Source organism: Oreochromis aureus, linkage group 1, assembly GCF_013358895.1.
Source record: "Oreochromis aureus strain Israel breed Guangdong linkage group 1, ZZ_aureus, whole genome shotgun sequence".
In the NCBI taxonomy this organism is placed as follows: Eukaryota; Metazoa; Chordata; class Actinopteri; order Cichliformes; family Cichlidae; genus Oreochromis; species Oreochromis aureus.
Window position 1 is genome coordinate 36,055,602 of NC_052942.1, and position 26,654 is coordinate 36,082,255.

The 26,654-nt window shown below is 38.1% G+C and overlaps 1 protein-coding gene across 1 annotated transcript in view; it reads right to left on the minus strand.

Moving 5' to 3' along the window:
• The window catches only part of itfg1 (integrin alpha FG-GAP repeat containing 1), a 145,533-nt gene that overhangs the window by 34,054 nt on the left and 84,825 nt on the right, over positions 1–26,654 (minus strand). Inside the window, exons 11-14 of the mRNA XM_031746505.2 lie at positions 26,211–26,361; positions 24,076–24,184; positions 5,633–5,676; positions 2,632–2,710 (exon numbers count right to left, since the gene is read on the minus strand). Coding sequence (XP_031602365.1) covers positions 2,632–2,710; positions 5,633–5,676; positions 24,076–24,184; positions 26,211–26,361 — 383 coding nt within the window. The remainder of the gene's footprint in view (positions 1–2,631; positions 2,711–5,632; positions 5,677–24,075; positions 24,185–26,210; positions 26,362–26,654) is intronic.

Consider the following 26,654-nt stretch of genomic DNA (forward strand, 5'->3'; position numbering starts at 1 on the left):
CCAAACTAAAAACTCTGCAGCTATTAGAAGATTCGTTTTAGCACAGTTTCATAGCCAGGAGCTTATAGCTGTCTAATAGTGGTGAAATAATGATGATGTGAGACTGTGAAATGACCACTCATTCTTTAAATATGTATATTCTCCAACTGTGCCAACAGACAAATGAAACAATGAAATCTGACAAAATTGAATTATGTTGCACAGAGGAATCCACACAGACTATATATATCCCTGACCCCAGGCTGTCAGTGCATCGTGTCCTCTTCCACTTCTCTGCCCTTCCCACAATGTAACATCAACTATGTTAACTGTAGCTAATACAGCACAACATTGCTGTCCTCAGTGTCTCCCCTTATCTTTCTATGCATCAGTCTCTTTTTCTACACTTCTATCCTTATTAGTCTTGAGTAGTAGAGTAGCGTAGAGTTCGTTACCTCATGGGCTGCTAAATATAACATGACCCAGTGATCCTACTGGCCTTAGCAATATAATCAATAAAGCTGGAGTCAAAAGGTTTTCAACTGGCATTAATAAAATACCACACACCCTAAGGTATGTAAGTATTTGGATAAGGACAGAATTATTGTAATTTGTTTTCTCTTTGCAACACCACGGTGGATTTTACATCAAACACTCAAGACATGATTGAAGTGCAGACATTCAGCTTTAATGCAAAAGAATTGCATTAACTGTTTAAAGAGTAATTTGTTTGCATAATGGAGGCCAACATTAGGCTGAAAAAACAAAATAAACCTGTAAGAGAAACAGTAAAAATTGAGTGACCGAAGACGGTCTGACATGTTCTTGAATGTCAAGACACTCAATGTCAAAGTCTATAATCAAGAGACACCTTCATAAATGGAAATACAGGGTTAACTGCTATTTACACTTAAGAACAAGAAAGCTAAACTACACTTTGCTAGAAAACATCTGAAAGAGCCGGCACAGTACTGAAAACACTGTGGGAAGAACAAACCAAGATGAACATGTTCAAGAATGATGGGAAGAGAAGAGCATGAAGAAGGAGAGAAACAGCTCATGACTGAAGCATACTGTATCACTTGTCAAACATGATGAAGGCAGTGTAATGCCATGGGTTTGTATGGCTGCCAGGTGGAGTGGGTCACTAGTGTTTATTAATAATGTGAGTGCTGGTAGAAGTACAATTTTTGAAATGTATACCATCTGCTTAGATGAAACCAACTGCTGCAAAACTCGCTGGACAGTGTTTGACAAAAACAAAGCATAGTCCAAAAGCATCTGTAGCCATACTATGGAAAGAATAGTCCGTTGAACATACAAGAAGAGGAGCTGTTTCTCAATAGGAAACAGAAATTCAATTCAGCTCTCCTAACGAAGCCAAAGTAATGGATATTTTTCCATGCAGAGAGACCCAAGAACAGGCAGAAACTTAAGCAGCTACAGAAACAGCATTTGGCAGTCACTGACTACAAAGGATTTTCTTCCAAGTAATAAATGTCATCCCAATATTTAAAATTTTCTTAATTTGTCCAATTGCTGTTAAGCATTAACAGCTCAAACAACAGTTAATGGAATATTTTGTAAAACCCCTTGAATTATAATCCACAGGGCGGTGGACAGAGGCAAAATTACAAAAACTGTGTCATTGTCCAAGTAATTATGGACATGACTTTCAAGAGGAATTTATATAATAGAGTGAAATGTGCAAGAAACAGTCATGAAGTGGAGCTGTTTGTCAGTAGGCAACATATTTTCAGTTCAGTTCTCCTAACCAGTTCCATCCATAACAAACAGTCACTATGGCCTCATACGATCATGAATGTATTCTTCAAGAATTATAAGGAGGGTGACAGGTGATGTAGCATGACAAAATAAACAGCAACAAGAAAACAGCTGCCGTGTGATGCTGGCACTTTCTAGAAAGACAAGTAACTTGGACTTAAATCCAAAGTAAAAAAAGAATCAAAAAAGGAAAAAAACTGAGGAAGCTACAGCTTTCTGAGTGTTGCTTCAGCAAGGAAAGCACTTCAGAGGAGAAACAGGGCCCCGAGTGTTTTGCAAGCTTTCACAGTATTTTTCTACGATAGTCTTCCACAAAATATAAGAAATCTGTATCCCACAGACAGACCCAATGCAGTAACTCCAGGTTTCATATTTAAGTCATAATACTGGTAAACATGGACTAACACTTTAAAACTGCATTACGACAGGTCAGATCAGACAGATCTGACACATCAAACTCATTTTGTTTTCTTTTCCTTTACAGCACCTTTGTGAAGCACTATATTTTCCATTATTATAGCTGCCCTTTCTATTTCAGGCTTTTTAGTCTTTGAGACTAAAAAGCTTAAAGGCTATTTTCACTTATAAAAGGAGAAAGCAAGAAAATAAAAATCAATATGCCCCTCTTCTTCAAAGTCTTTACTTTCTCCAATATCCTCCAAAACACACCTGTGGTGTTCAGCCAGACAAAGGACAGCCATCACTGTCAGAAGGTTAAGTTATTAATAGGTATTAGGTATAATTGTTGCTGGTGCACTAAAGCTCATTAAAGAAATGAAAGCTTATTTCTACATCATTACAGAGAGTTATTCAGAATTATCAGGAAAAGATCAGCCCACCCCACCCAAAAAATAAAAAAGGTCTTACCTGAGGCATTTTTCAGGTAACCATTAGAATCCACTGTGGTGTACATGACATAGGGACCTGGCTGGTTCACACCAAAAGGCTGTCAAAAAAACACATGTAGACACATAAATAAGACATCGAACAACAGCTGATATTTTGCAATCTCTTTTCACTTCAGTTATCTGTCAGTGAAGGTGAAAAAGAGGACAGAGAGAAACAATCAGGGTGGGGTGGAAGTGATACAGGCACAAGTGACCTTGAGTCATTCTTCAGTTTTATTTCCACTAGTAGGTAACACGCAAAGGTCGGACCGAGCTGATTTCACTGAGCATAAATGAGTGTGACGGTTGCATGTTTACGTGCCTGTGTGGGTGGATACTCATCTCTCATATTATCTCTTCATTATGAAGGGATGACAACTAATGAAGAGATCTGTCGCGCCATCCTTCGCTTTACATCAACTAATCATGAGCCTGTTATACACACATACACGCTGCAAGGGAGACTTGGGCCTTTATGCTGTGACACTCAGCAGTTGGGTGAGAGAGGAATAGAAATGAGGTAAAAAAAAAAAAAAAAAAGGAAAGAGAGTGCAATGAGAAAGCCACGGAGGAGCAGACTAGTGGGCTGAAAGAAAGAAAGACAGCAGAAGAGAGGTGTGACTAAGAAGAAGAGGAGTGGGAGAGTGAAATGAAAGATAGAGGGGTTTGATGGATGGGAGACGAGAGGAGTAGAAACAGCCACGAGCTCCACTCGTCTACAGCATTCATCATACCTTTCAGTTAGACAACAAACGGGCGGAAGAGTAGACAGACAGAAAACAAAAACAACTCTAACACCAGCAGCCTGTGCTGATGCCAAAGTTAATGTGTTTTGCAAAGGGGCTTTCCACTGGTAAGAGGCATTACAAGTAGTGGATGTTACTGGCGGCTTTGTTTCAGTCTTTTTTCTGTTTATTTCTTTGTCCACCTACATGCGATGAGTAGCCATATGTGCTTAAAGGGCATTTAAAGCAATCTACGCAAGACACCAGACAACACTGAAGAGTCTTCGACACAGCCATGGTTAGGTCCCACTCACACAGCCCTAGAGGACGGCTGGCAACTGCCACGCACGAGGGAAAAATGTTTATTTCTCAGTCAATTGTGAATGGTTACTGGTTGTCACTGTGCACTGATTGCTAACTGTCACCCCTGGTACCCATCCCTAGGGAAAAGTGTGTTTTCTGCGACTGGTCAGTGAGTGGTTGCGGGCTGTCACAAGTGTAAAATTGGTTGCAAAGTGGTATATTGCGCTGCACTAAAAAAAAAAAAAAAAACTCCTTCTGATTGCTTTGGTTGCTAGTATATAATATTAGCAATACAACTAGTTAATATGGAAAATGCCAACTCATCTGCAGCAATCACAAACTACTCATTAAATAATTGTGAGAAGCGCGTCACAATTCTGAATGGGAACTTTCAACTCCAAGTAAAAGAGGCATCATCTCAAATGTGACTGTTGCAGTAGTAAGGCACAACTTTTACTTTGACAGAGTGTGTTCTGTTTCCGGTTTGTGTCGCACATTTTTCACATTTTGAAATTTCACTGCAACTCGCCCAATACATGGTTAGTGTTTGCAGACAAGCCAGTGTTTTCCAATCTGCTAGCGACCAAAGTAATCCTAAAGAGGTATTTGGTCCTGCACTGCAACCCCCACCCCACCACCACCACCACAACCACCACCACCACACACACACAAAAAGAAAACAGACAAAGCAGGAGAGGGACAAAAACAGAAACAGGGAGAAGTGAACATGAAACTGAACTTCCACCTCATTTGATGCAAGCCAGCGCAATTCTTGTGATAATCAATGAAAGGTAGGCTTTAAGAGACTGGAGTCTCTGTTATAGTAATAGAAGCGGTAACGGAAGCTACAAGAGCTATCATTCTGCAATGCAATTCATATTAGCAGCCATCAGATAATGCAGAGCTTTCCCAAAAGGACCTACACAAAAAGTTCAACCCCACTCGACTTGCCTCAATGCAACCTCATCTGGTAATGTGCAGTGTAGTCCAGTGATGGGTACAGGGGACATTATCAGCACTTAGTAGAATACCTCGTAATGGGAATGCCAAACAGACTTTCTAGGACTGTACTACATCTTCTCGTCAGTATCTAAAGCAAGAAGCCCATCAACAGTTTTATGCAAAGCTCTTATCAGTCTGAGCAGCTGGTAAGATTCTTCAACTGCTTTATCACATCAGGATTTCAAAAGCCTTTATTTGCTTTTACACAATGTCCTACAAATGAGAAACACAAATCCCTTATTGTTACCCTCTTTTTTTTTTTTACATAGGTTGTACAATGACCATCTGTACCTTTTACTTTCTAATAAAAGAGCTACAAATGTAGCTTAACAAATACTGTAAAAGTTGTGAAATACTGAATTTAACTTTGTGGAAGCCAGTATGTATCAAACTGATAAGAAGTACCTGGTCTCATCACATCAATGCAAACATGAAGCCTTGGATACGTCAGAAAGTTACATAATGTAGTCAGGGAGTTAACCAAGTATTGATATCTGTTATAAATTTATTATGAAGGTCTGTAACTTCTCTCCATTATGAAAAAGGAAATATAAACAGCACATTTCTGGTACTGCTACTTAATGAAACCAAAACTTATTCTTTCATTTTTTCCTACATTCTCAAGCTGCATTAAATGATAGGTACTTTACATATAAAGAAGAGCTTATGCTGCTCTAAAGCTTAAATGCACATCACCCATTCAAATCCTCTTTCCTAATTTCCTGAATATAAAGTTGATGCTCTGCACTGATGTAAAGTTTGGCTAGCAGCTGTACCATCTCTCTTCCTGCTATAGAATACTGGAAGACTGCAACCTCTGGAGGATGATGATGATGTACACAGATAAGTGCAATGGATAGACAGATATATCTGTGGTCAGACATATAAGAACATAACACTTTTTCTAATGTCATCATTAGAAAAGTGAAAAAACAAAGCGCAATATCTTACCTTAACACCTTCAGGGCAGTCATTGGAGCAAAGGCCACTGAGCACTGAGCAAGAAGAAGAGATGGCAAGAGTCAGACATGCTACTCAGCACGTGCACAATAATACAGCACTGTAAAATAAGTACCTGGAGTGCTGCTGTATCAGTGCGCCAACAGTCACTATATATATATATATATATATATATATATATATATATATATATATATATATATATATATATATATATATATATATATATATATCAAACACCAATCAGGCAGATAAAAGAATTTGTTCAAAATGAATCAGAAGCTGAAAGTGAAATCCAAATAATACACTATTAACCATGCTTAAGCATTCCTCATATTTACATTGCATTTTAACAACTTATTAATCAGTTCTTTGCACTAGGTGGACCTGGACAATACAGGGAGAGAGGGGAGGTTACAAAATAACTGCTAGCATTGAAAAACATGAAAAATAAATGTGCAAACTATTAGCACTGCATGTGTTTGTGGACACGCATGCTAAGAAAGTATTTCCCTTATTTGTGTGTACTAGCAGAGCAAAGACAAAATCCACTGAATTGCTAAGCAGTCATTAGAGAAGTGACTTTATTAGCATACTAATAGGGTCCTGGGTGTAGGTTGTCTTGATTTGCCTGATGAAGTCACGCTGAAGCCCGATTTCGTGTTAATAAGGTCAGCACCCAGCAATGTACTAAACAAAAGCCAAACTCAAAGGGAACATCACAGTGCCCTTGGCACAATCATATAGTCAGTGGATGGATGAAGCCTTAAATTTTAAATATTCATAAATAACTACAAACAGTTTTACTGTATGCATAGTCTCGATAATATCTGAACAAAAATCAGTGCTGCAATTATTTTGTGAAGTTTTTAGCTATGTAAAAGCCCTTGAAACCAGGGAGTTGTACTCTAATGTAGAAACAGCAGGTGATCGGTGAATTTTGGACCGCTCCACATTACATGATCTCCATTCATCCATTCATGGACTCTTTTTTTTCTCTCCTCCCTCAATTAAACACTCACTTATCAGCGTGCCTCCTCTATTCATTCTCTGACATGTTTAGAATATTTATAGAGCTAAGCATTAGCAAGTGGTAGTTGTTGGGAAAGCCTAAAATCAGTAGGTATTAAGGGCAGTCCATACGGACAAAGATGTTGTTCATCATTCTCTGTGTTAGGATATCTACAACCATAAAAGACGTATAGTTCTGCATTTACATCTTCTACTATGACATAGAACACCAATGGCACATTATACATGTATACTTCACATGTAGTAAATTGCCATCTATCCATCTTCTTAAAATTCTTACAGGACTACTACTTATCTACTATGTGACAAATAGTAATAGTAATCAGTTTTAAACCAATTTTTTCAACCAATCCAATTCCAGAGTGAATATTTACAACACCATCCATTTTACCTGCAGCAATGACGCCATTTTGTTATAACTCATTGATACGCTGGCCAAACAAAGTGTGACCAATTACGCCTATGTCATATGCAAATGCACCAGAGATGAAGGGTTGAGGAGTGCATTGCACCATTTTCTTATACTTTGGTCACTCTATGTGGTAACCTGTCTGACATCACTATGTGAATAAACAAGGATTTTTTTCCTTTTAAAACTGATTTAAAAACAAATGGTGTACACGGGGCAAAGGCAAATTTGGTGCTTTGAAGTTCACAAGCCTATTAAGTATATGCCTGCGGCAGAATTCAGATGGAGCTCCCATCAAAGAAAAGCATGTGTTCCTTGACCTTAACTGACCACACTGCATATCAGATTCTACTTAACATCTTTGGTACACAGGTCTCACTGAGAAATTGAATTTTATCAGGAAAAATGCTTTCATTGCTCACTGGGACCCTTGCTTTGTTGTCATTAAACATGCCTTTCAAAGCACATTTAATAATCACATAGGTACAGTTTCTAGGATACTGTCAATATTTGTTTGCCAAAAAAGAACTACAAATGTTTCATGTTGGGATATGAAATCTGGCCAGCAGTGATCACAGACCATTCATCACTCAATGGGAGAAGGAAATCTGACAACTCTCAGATGGTTGTAGTTTGATTTTTCCAACTCCCAAGGCTGTTTCTTACTTTTTCTAAGGCCCTAGAATGTCGAATAAAGTTAAATAAAGCTGAATGACACTAGAAAACACGAGGTCATTTGGCTCTAAAAAGAACAAAGTCTCTGGGAGTACGAGTGGAAATCTGGCCTAATGCAACAAGATGGTCTAAAACAGTGCTGCGTATAATTATACTGCAGCATCAACTCTGAGTGACACCACATCAACACTTCATAGGCTTCTCACCAAAGTCATCTATGAAGGACACAAATGATCAATAGATCCTAGGGATCGGATTATTTTTGGTGTGCTTGAAATTCAGGCTCTTTTGAGTCAGAGTACTTCTGTCACTTTCACTGACCCTGTAAAGATACAACACCGAGGGCTTAGATTGCCACTTGTTTGAGCTAAGTTCCACTTGGGATTATCAGGAAAAGGGACATAGGACATAACAGAAACAGTGTAGAGAGACTGAAAGCTACAATGCACACACTCCGTGATCCCCTCTGCTACATACAGTATATGGAATTTTTTCTGAGATCCATTTTGCACCACTGAAAATGCTTTCACACATTATTAGAGAACACCCATTTTCACTCCAGCAGCATGTCTGTGTGGTTAACAGGTCGATTAGGAAACCTGAAGTGTAAAAACACCATTTCCAGTGGAGTCTGTGCATCTCTGTGGGCTGCAGCACAAACTGTGAACTTGTTTCATTTTTAGTGTCAATCTAGCAGTAACCTTTAAAATACATCCCGAGTAACACTATATGTGAAATGTATCCCGAATGATCAAAACAGCAGAGCAAAACAGACAGATGTCAGTGCATTAAAGGGTCGACGGGTGTAAACACAATGCAGCTGGAATACAAATAGCATCTGTTGCATATCTGAAATTGAATGGTTACAGCAAAAATAAAATAGACCGAAGTTAAGGTACTGAGCAAAGGTCTTGATTCACCCCTGATTCGTTAATATTTGCGTCTAAGATGTCCTTAAGCAATATTTCTCCAGGCTTTCTGAAGGTATTTTCAAGTGTTTATTTGGTCTTTGGTTGCTTTTTCACTCATTTTCAGTCTAATCCTAGTACCTGACAATGTACCTGACAATTTGCACAGGAATTTTTTCTTTGTTTATTAAGCCACTTAACACTGACCTATGAATCATTCAAGCACAAAAAGGCTATTAACCCAAAGCATGAACTAGTGTTGTGTCTACACATAGCAGACAACTTAGTAAAGAACCAAAACATTTTTAACTGTATCTCTTTGGTACTTTGTTACTAGCAGCTTGTCACAAAAACACATATCTTTGTCTCATTTCTTCAGTTGAATCAGTTTGATGAGGATAAAATTGTATAATTGCAACAATGGGGTGAAAAAGCTATCAGCTATTTAGGAGTCACTGGAGCACCCGGGCATATCCTGCATGTTGTGCAGTGTGTCCTTTGACACATCTGAGTAAACCGAAGAAGTGAAGGACAAAAGAAAAAGTTGTAGGCCTACATAAGATAAACAGTATCAAAAAGTCAGGTGCTTAAGAAATAGGAAAACACCTGAAAACATCTAACATAGGACCTGAGAGATTTATCTAAACCTTCAGTTCATCCATCTTTTGTTTACCAAAAGCTCATCAGGAATGGTGTTAGTGGAAGGGTGGGTGTCAAAAATCCATTCTTAAGAAATGGAAACAAGGAGTAAATGCTGAGATATTAAAATGACAGAAGAACGAGACTGAATGATACACCCACAAAATGCTATTTTTTGATTCAAATGATCAGTTTGTACAAAGCAGGTCGGGAGAGAGGCATAGCCATTTGTAAAACACGGTGGAGGCTCTGTCATGGTTTGGAGTTGCATTTCACCCAGTGGTGCTGGAGTTCTTGTCAAAATAACAAACAATGGAACACTATCAGTGATGGACTGGCCTCCACAGGGTGTGGACCTCAGCGTTGTTAGTATGGGATGATCTTGACAGAGCAAAAAGGCCAACATCCCAAGAAGAGCTTTGAATGCCTTTCAAGAAGCCTGGAGAACTATTCCTTATGACAACTTCAAGAAATTAGAGAAAAGCTTGCCTTAAAGAGTTTAGACTGTGTTGAAAAATCAATGTCATCATACCAAATATTGACTTTCAAACTCATTAAAATTGTACAAACTCTATTTTCCTTACATGCTGTAAGGAATGTAACCCATTTCCAGTTTTCAGAGGAAGCTGTATACTGAAGTAAAACTAATATGCATGGCAATTTCTGTTTTTTGTCATATAAGAGAAAGCATTTTGATGTGTTCATTTCATGTGTAGATAAAACTCAGTCAAAATTGGCACCTCTCTGAAATAACTGTCAGAGCGACCTTGTCTGTGTGAAGCTTTACTTTCCCTTTTCTTTCCTGTTAAATGGAAAGCCAAAAAAGTAAAATCAAAACTAATAACAAGGCACTTTTGTTCATAGGTCTTTTTAAATACACTGAGGGCTCTTGACGAATACAATATGTTCGACAACAGAAAAATTAGAAACTTCTATCAGTGAAAGGGGGCAAAAATTTGCTACATTAAGAATTTTGTGGCACAAAGTCACTCATGTATAAAGAGAAAAAGAAAAAGATAGACAAACAGCATCAATGCAGAAGTCCTTCACAACTCAGTGGGCAAGCCATTGCTTCAGGAAATAGATGAGTCGGTATTTGTGTGTGTGTGTGTGTGTGTGTGTGTGTGTGTGTGTGTGTGTGTGTGTGTGTGTGTGTGTAGGCTAGACTGTCACTACACTTAAAAGAGAAGAAATTCAAACTTGGAGTTTCTTCTGTGAGGCTTCTTTTGTTCCACATACTTCAATCCTTAGTTAATATGAAACAACTACATAACAGCTTCACAATAGACAAAACAAGATCCTAGGAATAATTCTCAAACATCCTATGCTGCCAATATAGTCTCAGTGTCTCATCCTCTCTCACACAGTACAGCCTATCCAGCCCAGACTGAGCTTGCCTATTTTCTCGTGTAACATTAAGACTGATGGCATCTCCTCTGCAGGGCTAACTTAATCAAGTGGAGGATGAACTGGCCTGTGTACTCTGTGTTGGTCAGTGTGCATGTTTTCATCATAGTGATAGTGAGCTAAGCAGAGACGGTAAGCACCGTTTTATGAATAGGGCTTGTGTATGCGTTTCTTTGTACAGTGCAGTTTCATGTACACTGTTGAAAAAGTCTCTGCAACCAAAATAGTCCATTTGTCTAACTGTCAAAAAGAGAAAAATCAAATAAGGATTTGCTTGTTTATGTCTATGTGTACACACAATCACAAGAAACAGAAAAGCAAAGGCATTTTTCCCACCCTTCAGAAGAATCAGAAAACTTATCATCTGCAGTAAAGATTGGGGTTTTGAATTAATGTAGAGATTAAAATTAGTACACAATGTATATTTTATACTGTGCAAGTAGATTCCCATGGGCTCTGTCCCAATTTTCCCAGTTCACATTAGTCACTTGTGAGCAGGTTTTCAAACACTGCTGAATGCTAAGACCTCTTGCTGAGAAACTGCCAAAAAAGGATTCAACTGAGTTGTGTGTAACATATACACAGCTAGTGGAAACCAATTAAGACACTTATTTTTTCTAATCTAGCAAAATGTTAAATATTATGCCCTGGCCAGTCACAAATTGCTGGGCAGAACACTTGGTTTCCCCCAAAAAACAAAAACAAACTAATGACCAAGATGTTTGAGCATCTTGTTGTGAGGTAATTATATTTAGTGTGGTGGGTGCTCTGGCTTTTAATAACATGGTGGATGTTTCTGCGCAGAAACCAGTGAAGAAGAATTCTAATATATGTGGAAGCACAGCTCACTGTGTAGGTTTATGGCTAAATTAATGATAAGTAAAAGACGGGGACCATGCTTGGATTTGCTTTGCTCATCAATATGTCATGTCCAGTTTCAGTGACACCTTGCCAAGAGCTGCCAGTTAGCCATTATTCAGATTTAACCGATGAGGTGCACTGACTGATTTGGACAAAAGTACACCATTCTAATAAATCCTAGCCTGATATTATGAAGGTATGTAAGGGGCACTGTGTTTTAACTCATACTGCCAGTCTGTGTTCTGTGATATGAGAACACAGTTTGTTTCTCACCACTTAGTATAAACCAAGTGTATTTCTTATATATAATCTATAGCAGTACTCAAATAAATGATCACATATGATCCTTTATTAGATTCATAAAATCAGACAAGCTATTTAATAGACTATGTACAGTAACACCAGCTTATTAAACTAAGCTTATTAAGCCTAGTTTTGAAACATATTTATTCATATATGAGGTGTTGACATTTAATATTAATAAACTAATACCTGTAACATCTGCTTGACTACCAACTTCATCTGGCTTTCCAAAAAACGTTTGGGAAACTTTAACCTGAATTAAGTTTCTTCTTTTGATATCTGGGTTGTAAAAACAAACTAAACTTGCTTCTTAAAAAGGTGACAAAAAAATCACTGATTACATAGAAAATACAAAAATTGTATAATACTAAATTTTAAATGTAACGAAAAGGAAGAAAATCAATGTTTGTGCTCAGCTTTGATTCCCAAATATGTGGCAGAAAACATTTCATATGCTGATACACAAGAAAACTAATCACTATTTGAAGTCCTTTTCATGTTTGCTACAAACACTGCACTGAGACGTGTTGTGACATTATAGTTTGCAAGAGAAAAAGCTCTCCGAGTGTATTTTTCACACCAGAAAAATCACAGTAATACAGGCTTCACAGTGCAGAGGGGTAATTTCATGGGAAATGAATTTCTGTAACTACACTTACAAACACACAATTCGGCACGCAAGTCTTATAAAGCTGAAATTAGATTTTCAACACGATATTGCTATGATATGTTCATGCATGTCTCACTCTATTGTAGTAGCCACCTACGAGCTGGAAAAGGAGATGAATTCTCTTTGGTTAAACTCTACCACAAATGGCTGCACAATTTGAGAAATGTCTGGTGTGTGGCAGAGAGCATGCCTCATCAAGCTAGACTCTCACCTTTAACTGCATCCTTGCTGGCACTTTTGGAGTCATGGTAACCACATGCAAACTTGACAACAGTGTTCTTAGCTGAAGTCATGTATGAAAGTCAAATGCACGCAGCGACACACATAAAGAGTAAAATATGATGAGAAGACCTTGATAAGGAAACATGACATGCCACATCAGCGCTAGTAGCTACCAGTGTGAGTCAACGAGACCCAAGCAGACACACACACACTGTACGCAAACACACTGACACACAAACACAGCAAACAGACAGCTGAGCTGCATTTGCTCTGAGACGCTCATCACTTCCCATTGTCCTCAGGCTGGTTCTGCTGACTGCAAGGGGCCGCTTACAGATAAGCGTGGACACAACACATGCCCAGACAACAAGGAACACACATTGTGACTGGCAGTGAGCTGACATCTGGCCTTAACTGGAAAGTCCAAGGCCAGAAATGACCTCCTGCTCATGGCTTGGTGATCCATGTTACAGGGATGACATACATATTGTTACAGAACATTTACTGACTTTGTGTATTGTTTATGCCCACTGTAATACACATGTCCTAGCCAGTGCTCCCATCAGACACTTTAAAGGTTATTGTCTTGTCTAGTCCTACTGTAAGTAAGACAAGGCACAGCACAGCCGTGAGGATTCAAATCCCACGGGGAGCCTTCATTATTCAGTCTCCACTTTGGGTAACATCATTATAACTATGTATGTTCACTATCCCTGAACAGCTGGTAGTGGCCTGTAGTTTGTTTCACATTCAGATAAAAATTACGTGACCACAATATTAATTAGCAATATCAATTAAAATAAAGTCAAACGTGGTCACAAAGGCTAAATGTCTAAAGAAATCACATTCTTCTTACCCAAATGCATTACAGCAATTTTACAGCAAAAACTGGTTGTGGCAGCTATTTTAGCCTCAGTAAAATGATAAAACCAAGGTACCTGCGAACTGTTTTCTGTTACATATTTATCTTATACTAAATATATAAAATAAACAAAGCAAAAAGGTGTGGCTTCCACAGTCTTTCAAGGCGTGACATAAAAAAAACTCCCAACTTCTCCAACTAGCCATGACAGAATGCCCTTTTAAAATATCTAGATAAAAATGGTACATACACCCTTAGTGTGATAAAAACATTTAAAAATGGTTAGTTAAGGCCAACTGACAGTTTTTTTTGTCCATACAGATAAATATAAACACTACAAAGACAACGCACAACCCAAGACTGTCAATAGCCACTGAGCAAAATTAACTTTCAGGCAATTAGATTAGTCTTCATGACTTCATGAATCAAACATGCCCCAAGTCCAATTTAAAATTAGGTACTGCTTGTTATTATTTTTTTTTTCCATCATCTAAACCACTTCCCATAATGTGATAATTGGTCTGTCTTTCATCTACCTTCATTCTCAACAGACATTGTTCACTTGAAATTGATTTATGCTGCTTTTTCTGAGGCTGGTTTTCCCACTGCTGCTGGTCATTTGGTTGTAGAGGTCCAATGTTACTCTTTTTGAAATGAACAATAGCTAAAATTATTGGCACACTGTTACACCAAAATACAACACTCACTGGGTATTTAATTTAATTTAATTTCTTCTACAATAGCTTCCATTAAACATTGTAGACAGCTGATAAATATAAATAAATTAACTTTAATATGCAGTATTGTTTCACTTGCTTAAAAGCTTAATTTGTGGTCCCTGAGACTTCAACTGAAGCTGGTAGGGGTTGATTTAAAGAAAAATTGGACCGGGGACTTCCACACTCTCTGTGTGGCGACAGAGAGAGAAAAAGTAGTCACACCAATCTGGAAATACTGCCTCCAGTCAAATACTACTCTGGATGACAGAGCTACATTTAAAGACTTCATGTAAATCTCCTCGTTGCCATTTGAATGGAATGAAAAGAGGGAATAAAAGACAGTTCTGACTGACAGGATGAGAAGAGTGGAGAGGAAACTGGAGGACAGTAAAAGAGACATATGCAGAAGAGAAACAAGAGTGCTGACAGAGTGAGGGCAGAAGGTGAGACTATGAAAACAGAGGCTGGAGAGGGGTTAGAAGGAGGAAATGAATGAGAAAAAAATGGGTGGATAAACAGAAAAAAGAGAAAGGAGAAAATATGGAAAGTGGAGAAAAGAGGTCTGAATTTCACACAGAAATGATGAAAGAGGATGTGAAGAGTGAGGAGAGAATGAGGAACATGTTAGCCTGAGAAAAGCTCCCAGATGTTTCTCAATGCAGCTAATCTGCATCCTAATAAGTGAGCAGGAAACTAATCAACTCATACAGTTCTGCCTGTCAGTCTCTCTCTTCATGTCTTTTCCTCACATAGACACACACTGACATGAACACACACTTTGAGATGCTCATGTTGAGATACCCCCCTCCTTCTCTCCTTCCCATCACCCACAATTTTATCCTTCTTTCTAATTTTGGAGTTTATGATTTCTCCCATTTCCTCCCTCCTCAGCAGTAATCATCCATCCATCTGTCCACCAAGCAACCACTTTGCGTATATCGTTTTTTCACAGCTAAATGTGGATCCACTTTGCTCTGCATACGATTTAACAGTCATGCATGTCCTTACTATGTTTTGTAATAAGTGCAAATTAAAATAAAAAAAAATCCTTTTACACTGTTGGGGGTAAAAATGCTAAAATTTCTCCTAAATGATTAAATCTGAACACATGCACGCTCGGAGAAGAAAGTCAGTCAGGAATATAGATTTACCTTATACCTTCTTTGTTTTCTAAAACATGTACATTTTTCTGTTAGTAGTATTTAACATGAACATATTCAGTGACCTAAAATACACAAAATAGACTCAAATATTGTACCAAACTTGTAAATCTCAGAGCTCATGTTGTTACAGGTCTATAAAATCAAGCCTCCAGCTACGCAGTCTGCCTTAACAAGCCTGTGTGAAAGAATTGGTCATTCTAAAGAGCTCACTGAAGAGTGTCGTATTCTAATAGGATGCCATCTTCGCAGCATGTTCCCTCCTAAATATTCCCAGATATTCAGCTTTAAGTGGCATTATTGCAAGTGTGAGTGTTTAGGAACCACTGCAACTCAGCCATGAAGTGGCAGAGCACATAAAGTTTGGGATGTGGGAAGTGCTGGGGTACATAGTTGCCAACGCTCCATTGAATCATTAACTGCTAAATTTTTGTTCCAAACCTCCTTTGGTATTAATCTCATCACAAACACTGTGTGCTGGGAGCTTCATGCCATTGGTTTCCATGGTCCAAGCAGCTCCTGTAGGTGTAATGTGTACGTGGCACAATACTTTTATCCACAGACTGTTGAAGCTAATGAATGGATTCAATTATAACAAACTGGCTGAAATGGAATTGAAACTGCTGCTACACATTCTGTGGTTGGCTTCGTTGTTGGTGTCTGAGAAATCTGTACCATGCTGTGACTGCAAATATAATCAATGTCAGATCCATTCTTGTTTGCTTTCATCCTCAATAAAATCTCCAGAAAGACATGGAGGAAAATATCAGTTAAAGAGCAGCTGAAAAAGAGTTGCAACATTTCTGTTTTTCCTCTGCAATTCTCAATTAACAAACTTCCTTTTTAACTTGAAAACATGCATTCTACCACCAAAGGTAATAATGCGACGCCTGATCACAGCAAATAAAGCACCTTCCAGGATCGACCTGGCTCACAAAAGTACTGACACAACCTTGAGATGTGTAACGACACATATAATTGTAGCAGAGATAATGAGACAGGTGCCATACAGTCATTTTTCTATTCATTGCTTGCCAAATGTGGATCTTCAGGTGGTTAATCTTTATTATGTTTATATTAATATATTTCTCTCTAAAGTACAAAACACAAAACTCAAACATCAGAACTAACCATCATCTGTGAACAATAAATCTTGTTATGAAACCTCCCAGTAACACCTACTAAGCCGCTTTAGATCTTTACATTTTAGATTGTTATACTGAAACCCTTTAATTTCATCTTGTTTTTACTAAATAAAAACGCAAACTTTAAAACTCCAACTTTGCCTCCAAGCAGCTCAACCTGAACTGTCACTCTGATATAACCATTTCTGGAGAGAGAGGGGATCACTGGAGATTTCTGTCTGCTGGAAGTGCGCATGCATGAAGTATGCATTAGAGAATTAAAGAAGATATACTTTAAACAAGACTATCACGCACTTTAAATACAAATGTAAATATCTTGCCTGTTGGTATCTAATCAAGCAGGTATAGTCAATGAGCCGACCTGTGAATGATTTAGTGTGTACTGCAGTTAGGTGGAAAAATTATTTATCTAGAAAATGATTCATCAATTTACAATTTATATTCTCAAACATCATAATTAAACCAATTTTTTTCTTTCTGAATAAAAAATACAAATATTTCTTGACTCTTGATAACTACAGTGTCAACATACAAGAATCTGTCAGCCAAAAATGTCATTTTTGCAGTGTAGTCACATTCAGAAATTAACATTAACTTCTATTCTTGGCCATCCTGGTGACTTCCATTGAAAATTTTCACATCTAGAAACTGCCACCTCCAACTCCGACCCTGTCTTTTTGTTAGTGTTGTCATCTCCAAGCCATATTAGGTTTTATTACCACCTTATATTTTAATTTATTTATAATATCCTTATATAATATATTTTTCAATTTTTCTTGTATTGTACATCTTTAGCTTGGTTTTTGCAAACTAACACTGTATGTGCTGTGTGTTTAACAATTTCTGGCACTCCAGCATTAGGCGCTCCACATGGCTGGGTTAAATAAAAGCTATTACCAACAATTCACCTTCATATTAACTAAAATACTCAGGGTCTAAACCTGAAAAGCAACTTTAGAGTACATCAAATTCAACTGACTGTACAAAAGAAACCTTTCTTGAAATACTGTCAAAACAACATGACATATAGAACCGATATGATTTTTACCCTCTGCTTTCAATTTTATTTTATTTTTTACAGAATGGCGTCCTTACTGCTAAGTTTTTCACTGCTCTGTGGCTCCACTCACAAAGCTCTAGCATGCTTGTAAATAATAAATGGTTCGATAGCAACAGAGGCACAGGTCTTGATGGAAAGCACTACTGAGGGGACTATTCTATGTCAGGAGCTTGGAAGCATAAGACGTCAAACCAGTACAGGTTCAGGTCATCTCAGTGTGAACATGCCTGCAAGAGTCCAGGATTCTGGCAGACAGAAAGGCAAGGTTGCTGTCTAAGGTGTGTGTGATGGAAATTGTGATGGATTTAGCCCGGAAAGTCGAAGTACTTCATGGTATCTGAGCTTTCACTCAGAAACTGCGCACACATGCAAGTGTATACCAGGCCGGACACAAAGTAAATCCTACAGCGGGTGTTGTTCAATAATGCGCATGGGAGGGTTGAGGGATGTCATCTTGAGAAAATGGGATTTCATCTTACAGAACAGAGGACTGTATCAGGCTGTCTACAAAGACACATAACTGACAAAGTGTCAAGACTGAATATGAAGTACACGCTTTAAGCCTCACTTACTACAGTGTAATACTATTAGCTATGCTATCAGAGATGCCTGAATAGAATGGTAAATAAACAGTTCTATCCTCATGGGGATTCACAGGAGGTGCAAGGCTATTAAGCTGAATTTGAGCTCACACTCACAAGGGAGAGGAATGAAATGTTGACAAGGTGTTAACACTTGACAGATACATTTTTATTTTGGTTGCTTGTTGCTCGCTCATCTGTACTCTGCTAGATGGAGTGAAAATGCAACACAGTGAACATGTATGAAATATTTACAACCAGAAATGTAATAACTGAAGCTGAATGAAGAGGAGACATGGGAAAGCTGACAGTGGGGAGGAAAAAAACCCATGAATTTTGGTGTGGGTGTATCTTTTTGTGTGTTGTTTGAAGTGCTGCAGTGAGACAAGACATGGATAACGATAAGAACGGCAGAGTTTAGAGAGGCGGCACGAAAGGAATTCCTGTTACGGCACGAGGAAAGGGGACGTGTCAAGGTCACACACGTACAAGCATACACACAAAAGCTTTTAGAAAAACTAAAAACACATGACTCTCTTTCACTTTTTTGGCATATATAAAACACCTAATGTATAATAGTTTTAGTATTTTGCGATATTTCTTACTAATGTAGTGGTCTTTCAGATTCCCAATTTGTACTACCATGTTTATTGATGTTGAGCCGACTATGCCTGGAGAGAATCTAGATTACAATGTGCCTCCTCTGATGCACACAAAGTCACCAGCTGCTTCTTTCCTATTAGCTGTAAGGGGTTTCATTGACAGGAGGGAATCCATGCAGAGGTTCATGCCATTTCCTTGCCTCCCTTCTCATTCTAATTACCCAGAACCCCTGCGAACCAGCTTCTTAAAATGTTGCAGAGGAGCATGTAAACAACAAGTTTGAAAGAAAGAATATCAGAAAAGCAGCAGTTCCTCTCTGACTAGAATACAAACTGAAATATGTGCACTTTATGTGGGAACAAAATTTCATCTTGTGTTGGAGCCCAGGGATTTCTGGTAAGCAGAGTCTACAACCAACCAATATATTATAGCCCACTGAATTTGGAATATGGGTTCTGTGGATCTAAGGATAAAGATTTGATGAATATACTTTATTTCATTGGGATTTTTGTAGACAGTATTGTGACAATCTTTTCAGGTATTGTTACTGTCTATAAATTAAACACCTTGCCTTACTATGGCACAGCCACGTATTTTTGGCAGTCTGTTTACAGACTGCCGGTGTTCTGGGAATCTATCCTACCTGACAAACCATCCTACCCGCTGTTTCTGCAGGTAGGATGTTTTGTGAATATTAGCTAGAAAAACACTCTGACGGGTAAAGTTCAGTGCCAAACCATCCTACCTTTGTGAATGTGACCTGCAAGCATACTTCAACAGCTAAAATTAAGTGGCAAATCGTCCTACCTTTGTTGATCTGAGCTAGAAGCATACTTTAACAGGAATCCTGTCATTTCCTACCCGACCCAGCATTAATTATCGTGAGAGAAATCGCTAATAAAAGCCACTTGCTTGTAATCAGTGGCAAACTACTGTGAGCATGTCAGCATTTTTGCTTGTACAGAATCTAAATATGTTTTAAAATGTCCATCAACTTCAGGAGATTGTGACACTTTCTTTTGCTACATCAATAACCAAAACAGCTCAAGATCAAGGTTTTTAGAGGAAATCAGAGCAAGTTTGTTGAGGTGATGATATGAAAATCCCCAATCAGAAGCTTTCCTAGGGACTGCTAACTGAGCAGCATCTTGACTGTGCTTGTCAATGCATCACTTACCTACCTACTGTAACCTACTGTCATTATTTAGCTCATGTGTGACAGCGCTGGAATCCTATTGCCATAACCGTCTGTCTTCTCTCTTTCATAGTTTATTCTTTGTCCTCTTCGTTTTTCTCTCTGTCTCTCCCTTTGTACTTTTTTGCAGGTATTTCTAGCTCAGAAACAGCATTTTTCTCATATCCAGTTACCAGCCCCAACAACCAGAGTGTTTATTTTTATATTGGTTGCAGTTTATTGTCTTTTTGTGCTCTTCTCTCTCCTTCCCATTACTCCCTAACTGGCAGCAGATGGCTGTCCCATCTTGAGCCTACTTCTGATGGAGATTTCTCCCTGTTAAAAGGTTGCCAAGTGCTAGCTCAGAGAGGATCACTGGGAGTTTCTGTCTACTGAAAGTGTGTATGCATGAAGTAAGCATTATAGGGTTATAGATGATAGGCTTTAAACAACGCTATCATGCACTTCAAATATAAATGTGAAATTTCTGGCTACTGGTAACTAATCAAGCAGGTGTTAATCAAGCATACTAATGAGACGGCTTGTGAATGATTTAGTGTGAGCTGCAGTTAGCTGGAAAAATTATTTATTTAGAAAATGATACATCACTTTACAGTCTATATTTTTGAACATCATAATGAAACCAAATGTTTTCTTTCTGAATAAAAATATTTGTTAAATCTTGTCTTGACAGTCTCAACATATAATAATCTGTCTGCCAAAAATGTCATTTTTGCAGTGTGGTCACCTTCAAAAATTAATATTAATGACAGCAGCGATTACATCTGCAGATGCCAATTTGCAAAATTGGGGCTTGCTGAATAATTACTTCCCTTTTTACAGCAATTTAAAGACATTGTTAGTAATATGTGTTGGTGAGTCATTACAACTGCTCCTCTTGCAAATTTTAAATTTCACTTTTTATTTCAGAAACGATTAATCATTCAACCCTATGTAATCGAAACAGTAGAGCTTGTCCATATAAAGTCTATGCAGACTTCTTGTGGGTACCTAGAAACCACTTGCACCTACAGTAGGACAACCTTTCAGCTTAAACACATATCTCACAAATGTGAAATGGAAGCCAAGACACAAGACACCTGGGTCAAATCTTAGTGCTACAACTTGATATCCAGGTCACTGCTTCTACTTCTACTAACCTTGACATGACATGTCATAGAACACACCTTGCCATTACCAGGTTGCCAAGTTCCCAGAAACAACAGTATTGCTACCAACTGACCCAAATAGAGGGTTTTAGTGTCAGTTGTAACAGGTCGGTGCAATGCAACTAAGCTTCTTCTGCCTCTCACATCCTATTATTCCATGAAAGTATGGCACTGTTCTGCCACTCCTCCTTCTGTTCATGACTACTGTGTCATTCAAGTGGTGTAAAAAGCAGAGAGTGGTTTGCTGGCTCAATTCAAAGATGTGTAGCTGTGTGGTCAGAGGGCCCGGTGGCGCCAGTGTCCGGCAGCCTCGCCTCTGTCAGTGCGCCCCAGGGCAGCTGTAGCTACAATGTAGCTGCCATCGTCAGTGTGTGAATGTGTGTGTGAATGGGTGAATGACTGAATGTAGTGTAAAGTGCTTTGGGGTCCTTAGGGACTGAGTAAAGTGCTATACAAATGCAGGCCATGTGTATTAAGACATTTAACTGTCTAACTAACTAATTATTATTATTAACTGAACAGGCTAACAAGTGATTGGTACTTGCACTATACCAATGTGGTGGATACCAACATACTGTATAGAGAGCAAGCATGCACACAAACACATCCTTGGACTTTTAATTGAGCATTTGTTACCACCACAAACGATTTGCTTGAGTGGATGAGGTCTGAAATGAGGTCTCAAATGCCTTTATTGTTGATCTCCTGTGTCAACAGTATAATGTCTTCATTACATCAACCACTGCTGATTCTTTTTTTAATAAGTGAAAGGCATCATTGGTATACAGTGCACCTCAGGAGAGGTTAACTTGTTTTGTATGTAATCCCTTGAAAACAATATTGATTCTGAGGCATAATTTAAGTGTGTTAGTAAGTGCTAGTACCACTGTGTGTCGTTTCTTGTGTGCGATTCAGAAAGCAGAGGAGGAAGAGTAGTCCCTCCCCTCCCAATAGACAAAACAACAACTGTTCGCCAACTGTGCAGAAACAGAAAGGGATGAGCAGCGCTCCTTTTCGTGCTAATGAGCAGAGCAGAGTGACAGATTAAATTGTGCGCAGGCCCACCCCAGAGTGGAACTATTTTTACTTTTCTCAAATGTCACCAGGTACTAATGCTGTACAAACATTTTGACTTCAAAAGAACACATCTTGATTTTTACTCAAACACTGCTGCAATAAAAAAAAATGAAAGAAATAAAATCTATTAACTTAAAAAAAAGTGAGCCAAAAATACATGAAACTATTTCTGAACAGATACTGAAGCCAAAGTTGCTTGTAGTGAGACATTTGAATATAAGTTTTACAGCACTCTTGGACAAAAAGTGTGTGCTATTTCTTCAGACTTAGTGAACATTTAATTGTCTTCCTTGCATAAAAGAATAGAAGGTATTTTTTCGAGGATCTCTTACAGCTTTGCCTGACAATCAAAAGTGGAAAATGACAGGATAATTGGGTAACGAAAAAGTAGAAAAAGACAAAAGGCAATAACTGTGTCAGGCTATTGACTCACTAAAACAATACACTACACCCATACTCACTGGTTTTACACTGGGTTAATAACTTTACCTGATAATACTAATTTTTGGTGGTAAATCAGTTCATTTACAATCTGAGTCACACATTCTTGGGTTGATTTTTAAATCTTTGCTGTAAAAAAGAAAAATAATACACAGTAAATAGAAAAAAAATGTAATTTACTGCATAATTATTGTATACAATTGCAAATATGGCACAAAAGCAAATCAGCCTCTTCAACCTGATCATTAAAATTCTCTATGACTGAGAAGGTCATGATGACTATTAAAAGAGGTGATGCTTTAAAGAAGCTGGCCTGGAGAAAAATCTTGATATACACCCTCAACACCATGGCAATAAATAGAACCGCTGATTATTTAAATATTAAATGCCTTTTGATTTATGTGACAGTTGATAATTTGCGGGTTTGTCTTGAAGTAAACAGGAACCTGATAATGACTTTGTGGTCATATAGTACAGCTTTTCTAATGGATAAAAGATGGCCAGTGGCTTTGGTATATGAATTTTTATGCATGTATGATGGATAATGTACTAACTCTGTCCTTGTGTATATAATTTAATTCATTTTGTGTACCTCACACACTTTAATGAAGTCTTTGTGTTGAAATATCTACGTGTACTTCCAGTGAAATGTGACCCAACAGACAAGTCAAACGCACTCTACTGTTTTTGAAATAACAACAAAGAAATATCAGGTATAATATATGCTTCACAAAAAAAACCAATTACTCCTCTTCCTCTCATCTCAACTGCCATTGATTCATCAATGACACCAACATAGACTAGGAGAAGTGTGGTTTTATGTTTTGAGAGGCAATAGAGTGCAATATAGTGCCTTATGTGCTGTACAAGGAGACTCGATTCGAAATAGCCTTTTGGGAGAAGGTGCATTTACTGCAGCAGATTTTTTTGTGAGGACAGTGGCCAGTTTAATTTAAGATGAAATTGAACAAAAAGCTCAGAGAGATCCCTTTTTCACCACCAACTGAGTAGCTCCAGGCTAGAAATCAAAATATGACAGATAATAGTCATGACCATCTGCTTTCGAGGTTGGGGAAAAGACTTGCTCATGTTTAATGTTCCTAATTGGTCTAGGAGGGGCTGTTACAGAAAGAAAATAAGAAAAAAAAAAGGACTAAATGATAATATATTCAAATTTCAGTATGTGTATGTTATCTGGTGAGGACAGCTTGGGAATGGAAATAAATGTTCTTCCTTCATGTTGCCCCTTCAAGGGACTGGTTTCGGCATGTGGAGAGTAGTTAGAAAGGGAGCATACTTGGCAAATCAGTCACTTACCCATCACTTTAACGAAGTAGGCATCGGCTTCAAAATTGTTCTTCAAAGCATGAATTCTCAAGTCCTGTTTGCCCTCTGCCTTGCTCTGAACCAGCATGTCTAAAATACCCTGCAAATGAAGACAGACACATAGATAAGGGACAATGAGAGCATGGCATGGTGCTTCTTCTGATGTACATTTTTATCCCCCTGACATACTGGATGCCTCATCCAGAATTATCGCATCATCTCTATTCCGCCGTCTTTCTCCTTTCCTCACTAAGTCTCTCTTTCTCTCGGTCTCATTTATAAATTCTCTCTCAGGGGCGAGTGAGAGAGCCAAGCACTGAAAGCGGGAGTGTTGAATTTAATAGACAGGCCACATTAGCAGTAGTAATTAATTCTGATAAGACAAGAACATACAGTAGATCGCAATACAGCTTCTGTACTATATGTAGTCTCTCATTAAGGGACTGGGGGTGAGTGCTGGAATCAAAGTCTATGACACACACAAAGAAGGATTTCGACAAAGGTAGTGTGTAAGAGAGTATGTGTAGATGTTTTCTAGCAAGGCCCATTTGCAGCATTAATTAAATTCTTAATATAATAGAGTAACACACTTAATGAGAGCAAAACCTAACAAATCATTTCCCAATGTTTGGGAAAATTAAAGTATAGCTTATCTTGTTTTATCTACTCTTCCTCTATAGTGGTGCTGCAGGTCCTGCATCTATTGCACCCACTCCCACAATGAATCAAATTCCAAAATAAAAATGCACAAAAACTAACACTGTAACAATGAGGGAGAGCAAAAACAAACCACAGAGCACACATGCGTGTGTGCGTGCACGCACACACACACACACACACACACACACACACACGCACGCACACACGCACGCACACACGCACGCACGCACGCACATATAAATACAGTAGCTCAGAAAAAAAGGAAAAAAAAAAATCACACTCATGCACAAGCTACTCCATGTGCTTATAAATATTTTAATAACAACAATGAAGCACTGAACCAACCATACTCATATTCTCAGTCTAAATCAGGAGTTATTGCTTCAGAATATAAAAGAAAACCCATTAATGTAAACAATTCTGTTAATGCGTGTGTCAAAAAAGCTTTACACATAATCCACTTTTCTGCATTAGAGATATCCTAGTTTGCGTGCTCTCTGATATGCATTCCTCTGCTCCATTTGGCAAGGATTTCTTTACGTAGGAATTTTCACAAAATGATTTTAGTTTATTGTTATATCTAACAAAATAAGACAAAAGTGGAAAGACTGCGAGAGGAGACAAATGACCCAGAGCTGTATTCTGAGGGTCAGCTGGATGACTGTATAGTTGATTCTGGACAGTTGTTAGTGCTGCTTTCATAAAGAGAAAAGTACTATACTAATAGTCTACCAGTATTAAGTAATTAAATAATAAATTAACATGAGTTCAGAAAGGGCAAAATTGTTTTTGACAGCAGGGAAATCTGACTAGTTAATGCTTTGACTCCAACAATCTAAAAGAGAATGGTAGGTCTAACTAATCTAATGTTGACATTTATTCACTTGATGTCAGCTCATAAACAAGGACAGTGTCAAAGAGGTGATGAGTGTGGCTGCTCTTTGTTAAAAAAGATGAGCCTAACTTGTCTGATATTCTCACAGTTTGCATGTAAGAGTTCAGGTAAGCTTAGCTTGACAGAGCATCGGATCTACTTACACAAATGTGGATGATGCTTCCCTCATCAAAAATGCAGATCTAATATTGCACTGGGAGTTGTTATAGTTGTTATTATAGTTAAATTTTCAAAAATACAAATATTGCAAGCTGCATACAAGGGTCCTGTGAGTCTGCTAATGTATAAATAACAACGAAATAAAATAACAAGGTTAAATGATTAAATATGCTCCACACGGCTTTTTATGTATATTTAAAATAGGCTGGTAAAAGAAAATCAGCTGGCTAAAGAACTGTAGTTCCACTAGACTAAGATTATCTTTGGCTATGGAAAGGTAGTCAAAACACAAAAAAATTATTAAGAATAGTATGCATAGGAATCATTTTTTAAAAAGGCGTAAGAAATGGTACAGAGAATGATTTATGAAACACTACTGAACTGAAAATCAACACAAAATTTAACTACTCACGTCCTCATAGATGTCAAAGAAAGTTGCCCTGACGGCATTTTGAATGGCTCCTAAATCTGACTGGTCCCAGTGGATGTGGAACATTCGTCCAACACTGTGGCAAGTGTCGCTGTTACAGGGCACGTTCTCCAATAGGAAGGCCTGCTGGCCACTGGGAGGCAAAGAGGGAGAAAGAAAAAGAACAACAAAAAACATTGTTACCATTTACATTTAGACAGTGACAGAGAACCCTGGTGATGTCAAATGTAAGTAATGTTCATGTCATCAGCTGCTCAGTACTTTGGTGGTGTCGAGTTCATTGTCTGGCAACAATAACACCACGATGTGTCTTAGCTGGAGGTTTGATGCTTAGAATCATTTGGAACTACTTGTTACTCAGGCTTTCACAACATGACATTTGTTATAAGTAAATGAAAACAGATTTCAACTAGAAAATAAAACACT